This window comes from Perognathus longimembris, chromosome 11, assembly GCF_023159225.1.
Source record: "Perognathus longimembris pacificus isolate PPM17 chromosome 11, ASM2315922v1, whole genome shotgun sequence".
Lineage (NCBI taxonomy): Eukaryota > Metazoa > Chordata > Mammalia > Rodentia > Heteromyidae > Perognathus > Perognathus longimembris.
The window spans coordinates 24351078-24365901 of NC_063171.1; the positions used below are offsets into that span (position 1 = coordinate 24351078).

Sequence of the window (14824 nt, forward strand, 5' to 3'; positions counted from 1 at the left end):
TTTAATGCTTTATTTTCTCAACTCATCTCCAGCACACATTTCTTGCTTTTCTTGAAGCTCTGCTACCTTGATTTCAGAGAACAGTCACCCCATTTCCTGAGTTGTGCCTATGACCTAGAACCATCACAGCTCACCTTCAAGAATCACATGGAATGTACAAAGCCAAAGAAGTCTGTGAAGAGGGAAAAGCCTGATCTGAGAGACTCTAAAATGGAGAACCAATATTGATCCAAAGTCCTCAAAATTCTTGAGTACTCTGAAAAGTGAACAAGCAAGTAAGTAAGGTCCCTAGAAACCAGAATTGGCTTAAGAAGAAAACCTTATGTCAAAATAAATTTCATGTACTTTCTTTATGAAGAAAGATAAAAAGCAGACAGTTGGGGGAAAAGAAACAAGGGCAGCTTATGAGAGAATATTCTAGAGGAGGAGCAAGAGAGAGAAAAACCCCTGGGAAGGGGGATTTACAGAGTGCTAACGAGTCTAAGAATCAGAAAGAATAATAACTTATTTCAAATATCTAGAGATCTGCAGAAGAGAAAGTTGAGTCAGGACTAATAAGTCAAGTTATAGGAAAACAGACTATGATGCAGTTTCAGGAAGGTCTTTACAGTGTTTTAGGCTGTTCAATGGATGTTGGTTTCAGTGTATCATTCATGGATTAAACTTCTCTGGTCAGGCTGGTGACCACCTTCTTCATTGTTGGCATTGAGTGGGAAAAGAGTGATTCTGAAGTTTCCTTCTAATTCACAGATTTGGTCTTTCCCTAGTTCTTATCTGCTGTGATTCTGCCTTTTTGGTCTCCCATCTTAGATTAATAAATCCTGCTATTCTCAACTTCCCTGTTCTTTCCTGGCTATGATATACAAGAACAACAATGTGTATAGTTCTATCTTGTGCTGACAGAAAGTGATATAGATATAGGTATAGAGGTATAAAGATGTAGAGATACATAGGTATTCAGCCTGGAGTCATTTTCTTCTGTGTAGTCCCACTTGTATATGACTTTTCAACAAAACAGGCCAAAGTAAAGGATTGTTTTTCCTGTTTTCTTTCTAAGACTCACAAAATAGAACATATCCAGAACTAGAGAGCAACAAACCCGCTTTAGATGCTAAAGTTTATCTCCGTTACTAGTAAACCAATGATGTAGCCATGTCGAGGGATCAGTGCGTGTTTATGTGCCTCTCTAGATCCAAGAGAAGTTGTTCCCCTGAGAGCTTTTCTTCCTGTCCCTTCTCCGTCACTAGCATGTCCCCAGGTGGGGCCTGGCTCTCCTGGTACACAAGGAAAATGAGAGTTCTTCCAGGCACTGGGGATTATAATGAAGCACTTGGAGCAGCACTAGTTGTGGCTATTTCACTTTACTCTCCTCAGAGCCTCCTGTCCATGGAGTGAGACTTTGTATTTACTCCAATATCCACTTCATTTGCAGGAGGTGGGGGGATTCTGAAGTACTTTTCTGGGCTTGGGAAACAGTTGCTTCTCCATAGAGCCTTAATCTTCCCACAGCTATACCCACACATCCTAACACAGATTCAGGAGCCACAATATCTAGGTTGGTATGTAGTTTTTCATTCTCTCATCTGATTGCACTGTGTGCTGTGGATGTGATGGCAAGTGGGACTGTCCTGGAATACACACCAATCTTGTCCCTGTTAAAAACAAATCCACCTTTGCAGTCACCCAATAAACAAGTTATTTGCAGCACTGCATGTTTCCTCTGGTTTTATGAAGATATTCCTTGAAATATATGACATATCCAAGTGGACATGTATGTTTTTAAATCAGTACCCCCTTACTCCTAAAGGCAGAGAATAGAGATTTACTTAACACTGAATTTTTATAAGCCATTTCCAGGCAAGAAATAAGACACTGCATCTTGGAAATGGCATTAAGGGTCCCTCCAGTAGAGGATTTGATTTGCAGAAATTCGATTTACACTACATCCTTGTAGAAACACACAGGGAATGCAAAGCCAACACATACCACACTTGCAGGGGTACAGTGTTTCAGGAAGATCCATCTGTGGCTTCCTCCCATGCAAGGTTCCACAGAGCCCAAGGGCACATGGAAAATTGTGGTGCAAAACAGAGGTGCATCGTCTTTAGAAGGGATGCACTGCTACCTTCCCCCCTGAGGCCCAATGCCTGCATCCCAAAGATTAACTGGGATGCTAGAAGAAAGAGGGACAACTCTGGTCACTATTTCTCTCAGAACATTCATTATCCCAGACATAGATTATGTATTTGGTTAAATAATAAGCATTTAATAGTTGGATCCCTTGTTATAGGGTAATTGCCAACTCTTCCATCTCCTGGTAGTATGACACCTTCTATAATTCAGTGTCTTCATCCATATTATGGGAACAAATAGCATAGCCCATAGGGTCCTTATTAGTAGTATCATTTTAATTAATGTACAGAAGCACTTGGTAAAATGTTGACTCTATGGTAAGTGTTCCATACATATGAACTATTATGACTAATAAACATCATTAATACTAGCATTGAGAAAATTCTTTGCATTATTTCCCCACGTTAAGTGGGCCAACTTCCTTTTCCTTCTCAGAACTATCAGTTTTAGCTGTGTGCTGCTGGCTCATGCCTATCCTCCTAGCTGCACAGAAGGACTAAGATCTAAGGATCAAGGTTTGAAGCCAACCTGGGTAGGAAGATCCATGAGTCTCTTATCTCCAATTAACTACCCAAAAAGCTGGAAATAGAGCTTTAGCTCAAGTGCCAAAGCATCAGCCTTGAGCTAAAGAGCTCAGAGAGCTTAGTGCCCAGGCACTAAGTTAAAGCCTAGTACTGGCACATGCACAAAAATATTATCAGTTTTCTCCCCCACACCTGCTCTTTTCATTGCATGGAAAAATCAAGGAGGTCAGAGATAGTGTAATGTTTCCATCTATGCTTCAAACCTAAATAGAGTTTATGTATTGTGATTCCTGCTCATAACAAGTTCTTATCTTTGAGCCATATGTACTCTCAAGTGAATGGACCTTCTACCTGTTTCCTCCTCCCCATAGGTCATCCACAAGGCAGAACTTCCTTGAACCTCCAGTGAGGTCTTCTACAGTTACTTCACTTAGGACTGAGCGAATCAGCTAGATGGACTGTCAGATCCAGTTGTTTCTAGTAGGAGACAGTGGGGAAAAAGTAGGATTGGAGTCCCCGTCTCAGGTTGCAGTCCAAACCAGATTGCCTTTGTGCACTTTTGGAGAAGATGCACCTGCTTCTCATCCTGGCAGAGGCCATGAGTGATTGGCATGAGAATCAAACTGCTCTCGCATGCCCTTAACTGCATTATGGACTCAGCCTACAGTTTATGGTTTTCCCTCCTGGATCTCCCAACATGGCTGAATTCTCTGGGGCCTGGGACATGATCCAGTACTCGTGAAGTGCCAGTACCCAGAGATGCCAGCACAAAGATATGCCCTGGATGAAGGAAGACCCCATTATAGGCCACTCATTGTTCTAAGCTCCATGTACTGAAATAATCTTCTTGTGTTCAATGTGGGGAGCTCTGAGGTGGGAGAAATGTAGCTGAAGCTGAATACAAACTTGCAAAAAAGTAACTGAGAATCTCTGACTCTGAAAATTGCTTTTCAAGAAGAGGAAGAAGCAGAAGGAGGAGGAAGAGGAGGAAGAGGAGGTGGAGGAGGAGGAGGAGGAGGAGGAGCAGCAGCAGCAGCAGCACATAACAAGCCAACAGCCCTGTCTGCTTGAGGCTGAGGTGACAGTTTCCAGACACTGTCTTCCTCACTCCTTTTCACATTCATGTGTCTCTGAGCAGCAGTTCATTCATGAATAAAATTAATTATTTCTCAAAGTGAAAATTAAACCTCCTTTTCTCTGCCTGATTGACTCAAGATCTCTTTACTACATTTCATCTGAAAACAAAATTGAGATTTGCCCTGTTCACATGGCCACTTTGGGTGCACCTTTCATTTCTTGCATGGTATAGTTTTCTCTTTACAAAGCATTCTTGCAATCTAATCTCAAGTCATGATAGCTGACTTGCATAGAGTCCCCAAAAGATGTGGGAAATTTGGGGTAAGAGTTGTTGCATACATGAACAACTTGGGAATCACATCCTAAGTCTTCTGGCCCAAAGCCCATGGACCAAATATACCAGTCATTGAGAACATAGGTGTTATGTCTTAATGTGTTTCTAGAGGATCGGCTATCACCCAAACTAGCTACTAACCCACCAGAAACCAGTAGGAAAGTATTTTCTCTATATTTTCAATATCCTGTTAGAGTTCTAAGAATAATGCTTTTCACAAAGGAGACCATCCATAAAACTTCTGGAAGCAAATGCATGAGGAATTAAAGTTATGTTTAATTCAATTTTCAAGCACAATGCTGGAGTTTCATTTAAACTACTAGCCTTATAGAACCTTAAAACACTGATAAACTTTCTCACCTGGTGATTATTTACCACATTTTTTGCAATGTAAGAAAGGAATTTCCTTTGGTCCTGCCTTCTGCAGACATACAATTATTTTAATTTTATTTAATTTACTTCTAATACTGAAAAATGACACCTTCTCCATGGGACAGATTTAAAAAAAATAAATAAACTGTACCCTAGAGCAAATCAGGGCCTGAGGAACATTTTGGGCATTTGAGGAAAATAAGATAAAGTCATGGAAAGGAGAGACATGTACTCTTGACAATTCTATTGGACAAGTAGGACTGCCTGTTCAGGTCCTGGCTACAGCCTATGCTACATTTACTGCACCTATGTATCAGCACCACGTATTCTACCAGCTCCACATGAGGAGCCTCCAGTCCTCCCCCACATTTGCCTGTGCCTGACATTTCATTCCAGACTTTTCCAGACATTTCGATGTAGAATAATCTAGCACTTTATCCAAATGAATTTATCTGTAAGTTCCATGAAATCAGTTACTCATATCTATAATCCTATTACTCAGGAAGCAGAGATTGGGAGTATTGCAGTTTGAGATCAGCCTTAGTCTAAGTTCCTGAAGCTTCACTAGAACCAATAGCTGGGCCTGTCATCTCAAGCTATGAGGGAATCAAAATGGCTGGTGTTTTGGCAAGCATGTATCATCCCAGCTACAAAGGGAAGCACATATAAGAAAATCATAGTCCAGGTCAACCTGAGCATAAAATGAGACCTTACCTTGAAAATAACCAATGCAACAAAACAAAACAAAAACTTGTTGAATGAAGAGATATATCACAAATGCCACTCTTGAACTGCAATTGTTTATGTGCTCTTTCTCCTGCTCCAAGCAGCAAAATACTTTTTTTCATTCAATGTTATTTTTTTGTGTGCCTTGCATAATAGGGACTTCATATAGGTCTGCTATTTGTGGTGTTTCCATGCCAGAGATGGAGATGAGATTCTGCACAAGGATGAGGAAATGCTGAGACTCATCCTTCAGATGCTTCTGGAATAAAATCCTTTGATGAAGGCCTAAAAATGCCTTATGCTGGGTCTATAATCCACATCAATATTTACATGCCAGAAGGGTTTTACAGTTAGGCAGAACGAGATTTTTGATAAAAGCAGCTTTAACCTTTCTTTTTTTTGCATCCCTGACCCACCCCTCATACCTGCAGACAGAAAGAGTATCTGTGATCAGAGATTCAGGCTCATCATTACCAAGTTGCCTCAAATTTTACAGTATTGGTTAATATATCTTCCCTTTTCTCCTGCCCTAACCAACTCCAGTAAAGCCAAAATGTAATCCTAGTGAGAGTTTCAGAGATCACCCCATTTATGGAGCCTAGATCCTTCTTCCCAAAGAGCTAACCTCCTTCCTCACCTAACCGTCCACAGGAAAACTAGGCCTTCCCTCTCAGCCTTGCTGCTGCATAATAATGCAGCCTGTATCTCCAGAGCTACAATGAACATCTAAGAAATCACTGGGATTTACCTAAGCAGACCGCAGTTGCCTTTGGTTGCCATTTATTTATGTGGATTGTGATCTCTTAATTGGAGATGGTGCCTCTCCTAGGGTTCGCTGTTTATCCAAATCAGTATTTGTTAGTCGGCAAGACGTGGTCTGGATGACAAAATCATCTCCAGGGCTCCTCCTGTGATTGCTTCCACAGCTGCACTCTGCCTCCTCACCTCCCCATTTCCCAGGAGGCACCCACAGGCTGCTGCTTAGGCACTGCAGCCTTTTCTACTGCTAAACTTTCCCAGCTGCAGCAACTATTCTTATGAGGTCAGAGGATTTGGCACTAATAAATCCTAAGTGTAGCCTCTCTTGACTACAATGTCTTCCATTTGTAACATGTACTGTCAAGGCCACAGATGCATTGTGAGGGATGCTGCCTTCCCACGGTGACACCTTTTACCATGCTGGGCATTTCTGCTTCCCTTTCCAACTCCAACCACTGAGTGTGACCCATGTGTTACCCAACAATTACCTACTGCTCAATGGGGATTTACTCAAACACAGATTCTGATTTTGTAGGTGTGAGGTGAGTCTTAAAACAACAAGTGTGTTCTTAGATATCACACTCAAAAGCTTGACATTTCCATTGACTAACCTCTCAGTGTGAACTAAAATTTCCAAACCATGATTTGAATAACCAGCCCACTTCTCAGACACTATCACTCAGTAGGCTAGTGGCAAGAGTTCTAAGATGATTCTGATGCTCCAATATCCATGTCTTCCTTTTTCTAGCTTCTCTCACCATAATTAACTCCAAATCTTACTTTTTTTCATCCAGATGAATTTCAAACACATTGTCTTCTTGTAGGTCATTGTTCCAGTGCCTGCTAGAAAGTTCTTTTGTCTGGTCCCTTACACCATCTGATCCTAGTGCTGTGTATCCTATATCATCCTACTTTTCAGCTTCATTCTATTTTGGTTTTAGAAACTTACAGCTTCTCCAGAAACTTTGTCCCCATTTTTCAGTAAAGGTAATTATTTTTTGTTTAGTTTTTGTTCTTTTTTTTCCCCTCAAAAGACATGTAATACATCCCCAGATCCTTCCTTTAAAAGAAGAGGTAGGTATAAATGCACATAATAATGACTAAGGGCAATATTTTGGAATTATATCTAGCTTTGCTTTCCTCCCAACCACCATATTATGTTCATTTGTTCTGTATGATTTCTAATGCTGTCTCTTAATTTTAATTTATTCTCTCTGAGTTTTAAGTGTTTCATCATAGTGGCTTGGATTTTTTCCAATGCCATGATTATCTCTCTATTAAAACCTTAATACAAAAAGAAATTTTAAAAAAACAGACTGCTTATTACTTTGATTTGTAGCATGGAAAGAATGGAACATTACTGCTAGAGTGTTTCGAGAAACCATATTTACATTTGCATCAGCTCCATTTAGGGGCCTGATTAGACGGTGTGTTATGATGAAGATGCACTTAGCAGTCAAAAGGAAGTGGCGTAGTCTAAGAGCAATGAGCAGGAAACTTCAAGTCAGGAGCCCTGAGTGCTATTTCTGGCAGTGACTGGCTACCTCTCTGACCTTGAACAACTCTATTTCACTGCCTGAGACCCAAATAGTCCCATTCCCCTATAATGCTGCTGTGAGAGGCTAGCCACTTAAGCTTTTATTACCGTGGGGACTGTGGTGTGAAGAGGGAAAACTTGGGAGTCACAAATGGAACTGAAGACAGACTCTCTTCTCTTACAGCTCTTACCACGACTCTATTAAGAGACAGTGTCTGAGAAGTGGGCTGATTGCTCAAATTGTGGTCTGACAGTGAGAGAACACACTGAGAGGTTTAGTTGATGGATTACTAAAGTTTTTAAGTGTGATAACCAAACCCACCCTGTTGCTTAGGAGGGCTTACCTAGTGAGTATATTGTCTCCTTACCAGCTCTAGTGTGTGGCTGTGGGTTTCATCCTTGGGACCAGAGAGGCCACAAAGAACCAACACACAAGACTAAGGACTTCAGCTCAGCCATTCCTGTCAGTTGAAATTATAGTTGTGCTGGAGGATACTCTAATATACTCTAATTTTGCTCCCTCTGGTGGCCCCTTGGCCAGAGAAAATTCATTCATTCTTTAGTTTGGGTTCTCTTCCACCAAAGAGCTAGACTGAGGGGTAAGAGTTAATGTGATTATGAAAGGTAAATAAATAACCATTTTCCCCTTCCTAATATAGGTAGTAGATTGCTATGCCCTCAGCATATGCTATGGCAAAGATAGTACCCATGATCCCCATTGCATTACCATTTCCTGTATAGGCTAATATTTATTGAAGACACTCTAATAATAATAGGTAATACTTACTGAGCACTATTCTAAGTGCCTCATATCAATTAACTCATTAAATTTTTACATCAGACCATTAGATGGGCAATATTATTGTCTCCACTTTACAAATAAAGAGATTGAGAAAGAGGGAATTAAATAATTTGCCCAACATTGTAGGGCTAGTAAGCTGCATCTAGGAACAGTCACCTGACTCAGTTTTCACCTCAGTACAAATATGTAATGGAGCAAGCAACACTCTGTGGGGGTCCATGGTTAGAGAGGCTGGAGCTATTCTGGAGTGATTACTCATCTCCTCAATGTGATAGCACACTCAGATATCCAACTAAGAATAGGTGGGATTGGGGGTTATTGTAAGAGCCTTGCTGTGAAGTTGGTACAATCTGTTCTGCAGCTAGAAGGGAGGAAAGGTTGCTCTCCTGTTGTGTGAGAGTTTTAAGAAATTCTGCACTGTCTTGCAGCAGAATTGGAAAGTCTCATTCTCTCTTATAACAGTCTATCCCCATTTATAGGGTGGAAGGCACATGCGGATACTAGCTGATTTCTATGTACTACACGTTGCTTTAACAATAAAATGAAGCCAGGCACAATGGTTCATAGGAGGCTCCCTTAGCAACTCGGGCAGTGGAGATTGAGAGGATCATGGTTTGAGATGAGCCTAGGCAAATGTTTATGAGACTCTATCTTTGCAAATGAAAATATTTGCAAGGATCCATTCCAACCAAAAATAAAGCTGGATATGATAGTAAACACCTGTCATGCTAGCTAAGTGGTAAATGTAAATAATAGTATTGTACTCCAGGTTTACCTCAACATGAATACAATACCCTATTCAAATATATGACTTAAGTAAAAAAACAAAAAGCAGTGAGGTGGTAACAATAGAGGAATGGTTCCAGTGGTAGATTTCCAGCCTAGTAAGCACAAGACCTATATTTAAATCCTAATATTGAGACCCTAGTATTTCTCCACAAACTTCTCCAGTATTCTCTGTCATCTTTTTCTCCATTGGATCTTTTGGGAAGAAATTGACAGATGACTCAATACATGTATTTTTACCAGTTTTCCAGGACCTGCTTCAGTCAGTCTGTGGAAGCCAGGTCCTGAATTTTCCAGAGGCATTTCACTCTAAAGAAGAAAGGAGATATGAAAAAATTCCCAATAACAATGGGAAATTCCCAAGCATCCACAAAACTACCATTTTACTTAATCACTGAAGGCAAAGCTCTCAGAATAATTATGCAGCAGTGGTGTGTGACCATTCCCTGGCCCCTCCAAGGGATCACAAATCAGAATAGTGCATTCCTGTCAGAATGACTGGTTACTGTTTCCCCAAATACAGGTTCATGTGCAATAACTGACCCCAGAGAAACAGAATGGCACAGTGTAAGAGCTTGTCACATTCAATGATCAGAAAACCATTACCAACTGATAGAATGGTTGATGGTGCAGAAGTGATTACAGGCATTCCCCATGGGCTAGCTGCAAGCTGCTGCCTAGGCGTTAACTGGTGACTAGATACCCAGACTTGAGACTGGGGCTTGGTTAGCACAGAAAAATCTATGGAGGGAAGAAAGAAATAACTGGTTCAGCCACTCTGGCAAGCAGTATGGAGATTCCTCAGAAGGTTAAACATAGAGCTCCCCTACGACCCAGCAACACCACTTTTGGGTATCTATCCAAAAGACTACAAACAAAATCACACTAAAGCCACCAGCACAACAATGTTCCTCGCAGCACAATTTGTCATAGCTAGAATCTGGAACCAACCCAGATGCCCCTCAGTAGACAAATGGATCAGGAAAATGTGGTACATATACACAATGGAATTTTATGCCTCTATCAGAAAGAATGACATTGCCCCATTTGTAAGGAAATGGAAGGACCTGGAAAAAATTACACTAAGTGAAGTGAGCCAGACCCAAAGAAACATGGACTCTATAGTCTCCCTTATAGGGAATAATCAGCACAGGTTTAGGCAAGTCACAGAAGAGGAACACAAGAGCCCAATAGCTATACCCTTATGAACACATAAGATGATGCTAAGTGAAATGAACGCCATGTTATGGAAACGATTGTTATATCACTCTTGTAACTACTTTCAACGTGCTATGTGTAACTACAGCTTCCATTATTGATGATCTTCTTGTATCCCTTCCTGTGGTTGTACCTACACTATCTCTGTATCTTATCTGAGTATACTGGAAACCATGTATACTGCTATTAGAACTAGGAAATTGAAAGGGAATACTAAAATCGAGAGACAGGGTAAAAAAAGACAAACAACTACAAAAGTAATACTTGCAAAACTGTTTGGTGTAAATGAATTGAACAATTCATGGGGGGGGGAGGAAAAGGGGAGGGGGAGGGGGGAATAAGGGAAGAGGTAACAAACAGTACAAGAAATGTAGCCAATGCCTAACGTATGAAACTGTAACCTAATCTGTACATCAGTTTGATAATAAAAATTTTTTAAAAAAGAAATAAATGGTTTGTCCCTTCTCATTCCTATAGCGCATCAAAGTGACTAGTGGTATTAGGATTCTAAACTTGACTTCAGTTTCAATATACTTTAAAAAATAATTTTATTGTTATTATAAAGGTGATTTACAGAGGAGTTACAAAAGTCAGGTCAAGACTTTTTGGACAATGTCACCCCTTCCTCACTCTCTCCTCCTTTTTCCTTCCTATCTCTCTACCCATAAGTTGTATGGTACATTTTCAACATAGTGTCAGTTGAAAGAATATTTCCTGGCCATCCCAGAGGACCATGCAGAGATAATCACAGGCAGAAGAAGAAGGTTCATAAAGAGGTTTATTAGTGGGGCCATAGTTCCCATGGGAGAGGGAGCTACATGGCGCCTACACCTTATCCAGGTGGCAGCTTCTCTCTCTGGGGGTAAAGGGGAAGTAGGTAGGTAATGAGTAGGAGTGGCTCATTAGGTATGGGTGGATCTGGGGGCTAGTGGGAGGAGCTGAGGACCTGAGGCTAGGGAAATGCTAACATCAGTGAGTACCACTACAGAATTTGTTCACCCTTTTTCCAATATACCTCAAAAATATTTTTATAATAATAATGTTTCTATGAGATTTGGCATAAGACAAATAGTCTAATGTAAATTAAGTCTTATTTAACTGGACTGGAAGAATTCTCTGCTTAAACACAGTCTAAAATAGATTTTCTGATCTTTTTTTCTTTTTTGGTGGGATGGAAACAGAATTGCTTTAAATTAAGGGGGGAAAAAAGGAGCGGTCTCAACTTGTCCTATAGGACATTTGTGGAAGAATGTGACTAGAATCTTAAATATTACTCAAAGTTGTGTTGGTCCTCTGCTCTGTATCTCTGCATTCATCTGTTTATACCTGAGCAGGTGTTAACTGAGCCACTTTCTGCCTGAATTGTTCTGTTCTCCATGATTCTGTGGGAATTTCTGCTGTAGTCTTAGGAGAATGAAAGGACCAGAGGCAACAAAGCAGGAAGTGTGAACTGTAATCTCTTCCAGGACCCAGCAGGAGCTAAGCACACTGGGGGAGAAATGGCCTGAAAGGGAAAATGAGCAGAATACTCACTCCTGAGCTCAAGATGCCATGACTGTATACCTCTACACTTCACAAAATACCAGCCCCTTGACTCTCTGACCTTGCTCCTTTATCTGCACCTAAATGAACCAGGTGAATGGCCTTTAGAAAAGGTTATTCTTCCCATTTGGGAATCTTCCCATGCTAAATATTCCTAAATCCTTATGTTTGAGGTTCCGTACTAATCTAAACAGGGTATACCATTGCTGCAGATTAAAACACAGCCCTAGAAAAGGGGGAAATAGCTCTAACTGTATTTTAGGAAATCAAAAACTTTGGAGTCTGACTACTTGGGATCTTATCCTGGATCTACCAGTTAACTGTGTAATTTTTCCTTGGCACATTGTGTAGCATCTCTGGATCTCTCTCTCTCTCTCTCTCTCTCTCTCTCTCTCTCTCTCTCTCTCTCTCTCTCTCTCTCTTTCTGTCTCTCTCTCTCTCTCTCTCTGAGAGAAATTGCTCTTCTAACAAAGGGTTATTTGAAGGATTAAATAAAATGAATTAGAAAAGTTATGCAAAGATTCTAGCAAGAGTCTCTTCCTAGGCTTAGAAAATTATGGGCAAAATGCAAACAATCACAATCTCTAGAAGGGTTGATTCTGTGATTAAATTTTTCTTTATGTTTTTTCCATGTCTTCTTTATACTATTAGTGAACATTAAAATGAATTTAGAAGATAAATGTATTTAGATATAGAAAATAAAATAAATTAATATTAAAGAAAAAGATTCAAAATCTAGAGAGGTAAATAGAATCTCCCAATACTTCTAAAGATGCCTTCAATGTAGATAGGGTAAAGAGAAAAGGAGAAACATGAACAAGGGACAAGTGTACACACTGTTTAAAGGAAAGCCTGAAATCTGTCATGACCTTGTGGGATCCCTAAGCCTTGATGGGTTACCCAAAGTAGGGACTAATTTGAAGCAGCCAGGAATTTGTACTTTGTGTATCCCACATCGGACGGACCATGCAGGGCTGTCGCGTTTGACTTTCAGATCTTTTCAGATCGGATGCCCCTAGATAAGGGTCTCAAGGGCCGGGAAGGTCCAGTCCCTTTGCATACCCAAGGCCACTGGCTCTGTTGATGAGGCTGAGACTGGCAGAGTGAAGTCAACAAGGGTAAGGACAGGTTTGTCCCTGCTCCTTGCAGGTCAACTAAGGCCTCTAAGGCAGGAGCTGCCCTTCCTTCATTTGCATGTCTAAGTAATTACAACTCATAAAAGTGCCTAACCCATTAGTTAAAACCGGGCCCCAGCATTTGACTCTGACCTCCTAAGGCAGCACGGGGCCACACGCTGACTCCATGCCGCCTGATTTGTCCTCAATTTACAAGCAGCACAACCTATAAATAGAAACCCTTTTGCTAAGTCCCCAGGAGGCATTAGCAGGTTTTCCAGCTTGTGTGTGTTTTCTTCATTCTTTCTTTCTTTCCTCTTTTTAAACCCACATGACAGACTTCCGGCAACTCGACTGATGGGGGGGGAGGGGCCGCGGGGGGAGGGTGTTCAGGAGATCTCCACTCACCTGTAGATCCTGTACCTGGTGGTGAAACCCTGGCGGTAGCGCTCCATGAAGTCGGCATACTCCTGAGCGCGGTGGAAGGGGCCTCGGTCTGTGAGCAGCCAGTCCAGCGGGGTCTGGCCGGCCGAGGACACATGCTGCTCGGGGACCACAGCAGCCACTGTGGCCGAGGCAGCCAGCACCCAGCCCGGCAGGCCCAGTGCCAGCAAGGCTGCCCATGGGGCGGCGGCCGGCCGAAGCCCTCTAAACCGAGAGCCACACTGCCGCCTCATGCTTCTCCCAGGCGATTGGTGTCTTCATTCTCTCGCCACGCTCTCCCCCTCCGTGCCGCTCTTCCGGGGCTCTGGAACTAGAAAAGTAGCAAAGGAGAGGTCACTTAGGCGTTAGCTGTACCCCACGGCCGTCCTTATAAACATCAAACATAACTCGGTGGCATCTGCCTAGGAATCCTTTACCCTAGCAGCTCAATGTGGTCCCAGGCACTTGATGGATATCACTTCATTCATTTAATTCTTCAAACAAATATCCATGAGGAAGCCCTGTTGTCATCATTTGATAGATGAGAAGGAAAGGGCTGCGAGAGGTTAAGGCAGTTGCTTGTTTTTGTCTACACAGTCATTCAGTGTTGGACCAGATCTTGAACTCAGGGAATGCAGTGTAACTCAGTCCTGATGCTACATTGCTTCTGTCTTTTTTTGTTGTTGTTGTTCCCACTTGAATCAACTTTATTTATTTTTTTCTTATTTATTGTCAAAGTGATGTACGGAGAGGTTACAGTTTCATATGTAAGGCATTGGGTACATTTCTTATACTGTTTGTTACCTTCTCCCTCATTCCCCTCTCCCCCCTCCCTCTTTCCATTCACTCAACCCCATGTTTGTATTTATCTCTCAGAAATGCTCAATATGTTGTTAGGATCACCTCATAGACTCGCTGCTGTCTCTAGAAGCTCCATAGGCAAGCAGCACCCTCAATTTTCAAATGGACAATTGTAGAACAGAAAAGTAGCCCAGTCTCATTGTTGCTAGGAAGCAGGATGAATACTTGGGCAAATCACTTCCCTGGAGTCTCTAGAAATAAAGAGAATTGACTAATAATATCTAAGACCCCTTCGTAGGTTGAGAGTTGTGCAGAGATGAAGTTACAATGGAAAAGGACATCTATATTACCATCCTCAGAGTAGATCTGTGTCTGTGAGGCTATCAAACTCTCCTCCTCCAACAGCAGGTGAGCATTACTGGGTGTCTTGATCTTGGGTCTTTCTGGCTCCTGAGAGCATAAAGTGAGCCCTCTGACACCCTTCTTGAAGAAATGAATGAGTCTTTTCCCTGTTGTGTTTGAGTTGGAGGGAAGATGCCAGGAAAGAAGAAATATTCTGGACTTTACAATTCCTGGCTGCCTTGTGACTCATCACAGGCCTCTGATTTCCAATGTCTGCATTTTGTCTGAGGACAACTAGTCACCATTATTAACCTCTAGGCAGAAGTAAGGGAT

The 14824-nt window shown here is 41.6% G+C and overlaps 1 protein-coding gene across 1 annotated transcript in view; it reads right to left on the bottom strand.

Annotated features, from left to right (window-relative positions):
- The window catches only part of Brinp2 (BMP/retinoic acid inducible neural specific 2), a 101235-nt gene that overhangs the window by 32395 nt on the left and 54016 nt on the right, over positions 1 to 14824 (bottom strand). The window contains exon 2 of the mRNA XM_048357200.1: positions 13334 to 13679. Coding sequence (XP_048213157.1) covers positions 13334 to 13602 — 269 coding nt within the window. The 5' untranslated portion in view covers positions 13603 to 13679. The remainder of the gene's footprint in view (positions 1 to 13333; positions 13680 to 14824) is intronic.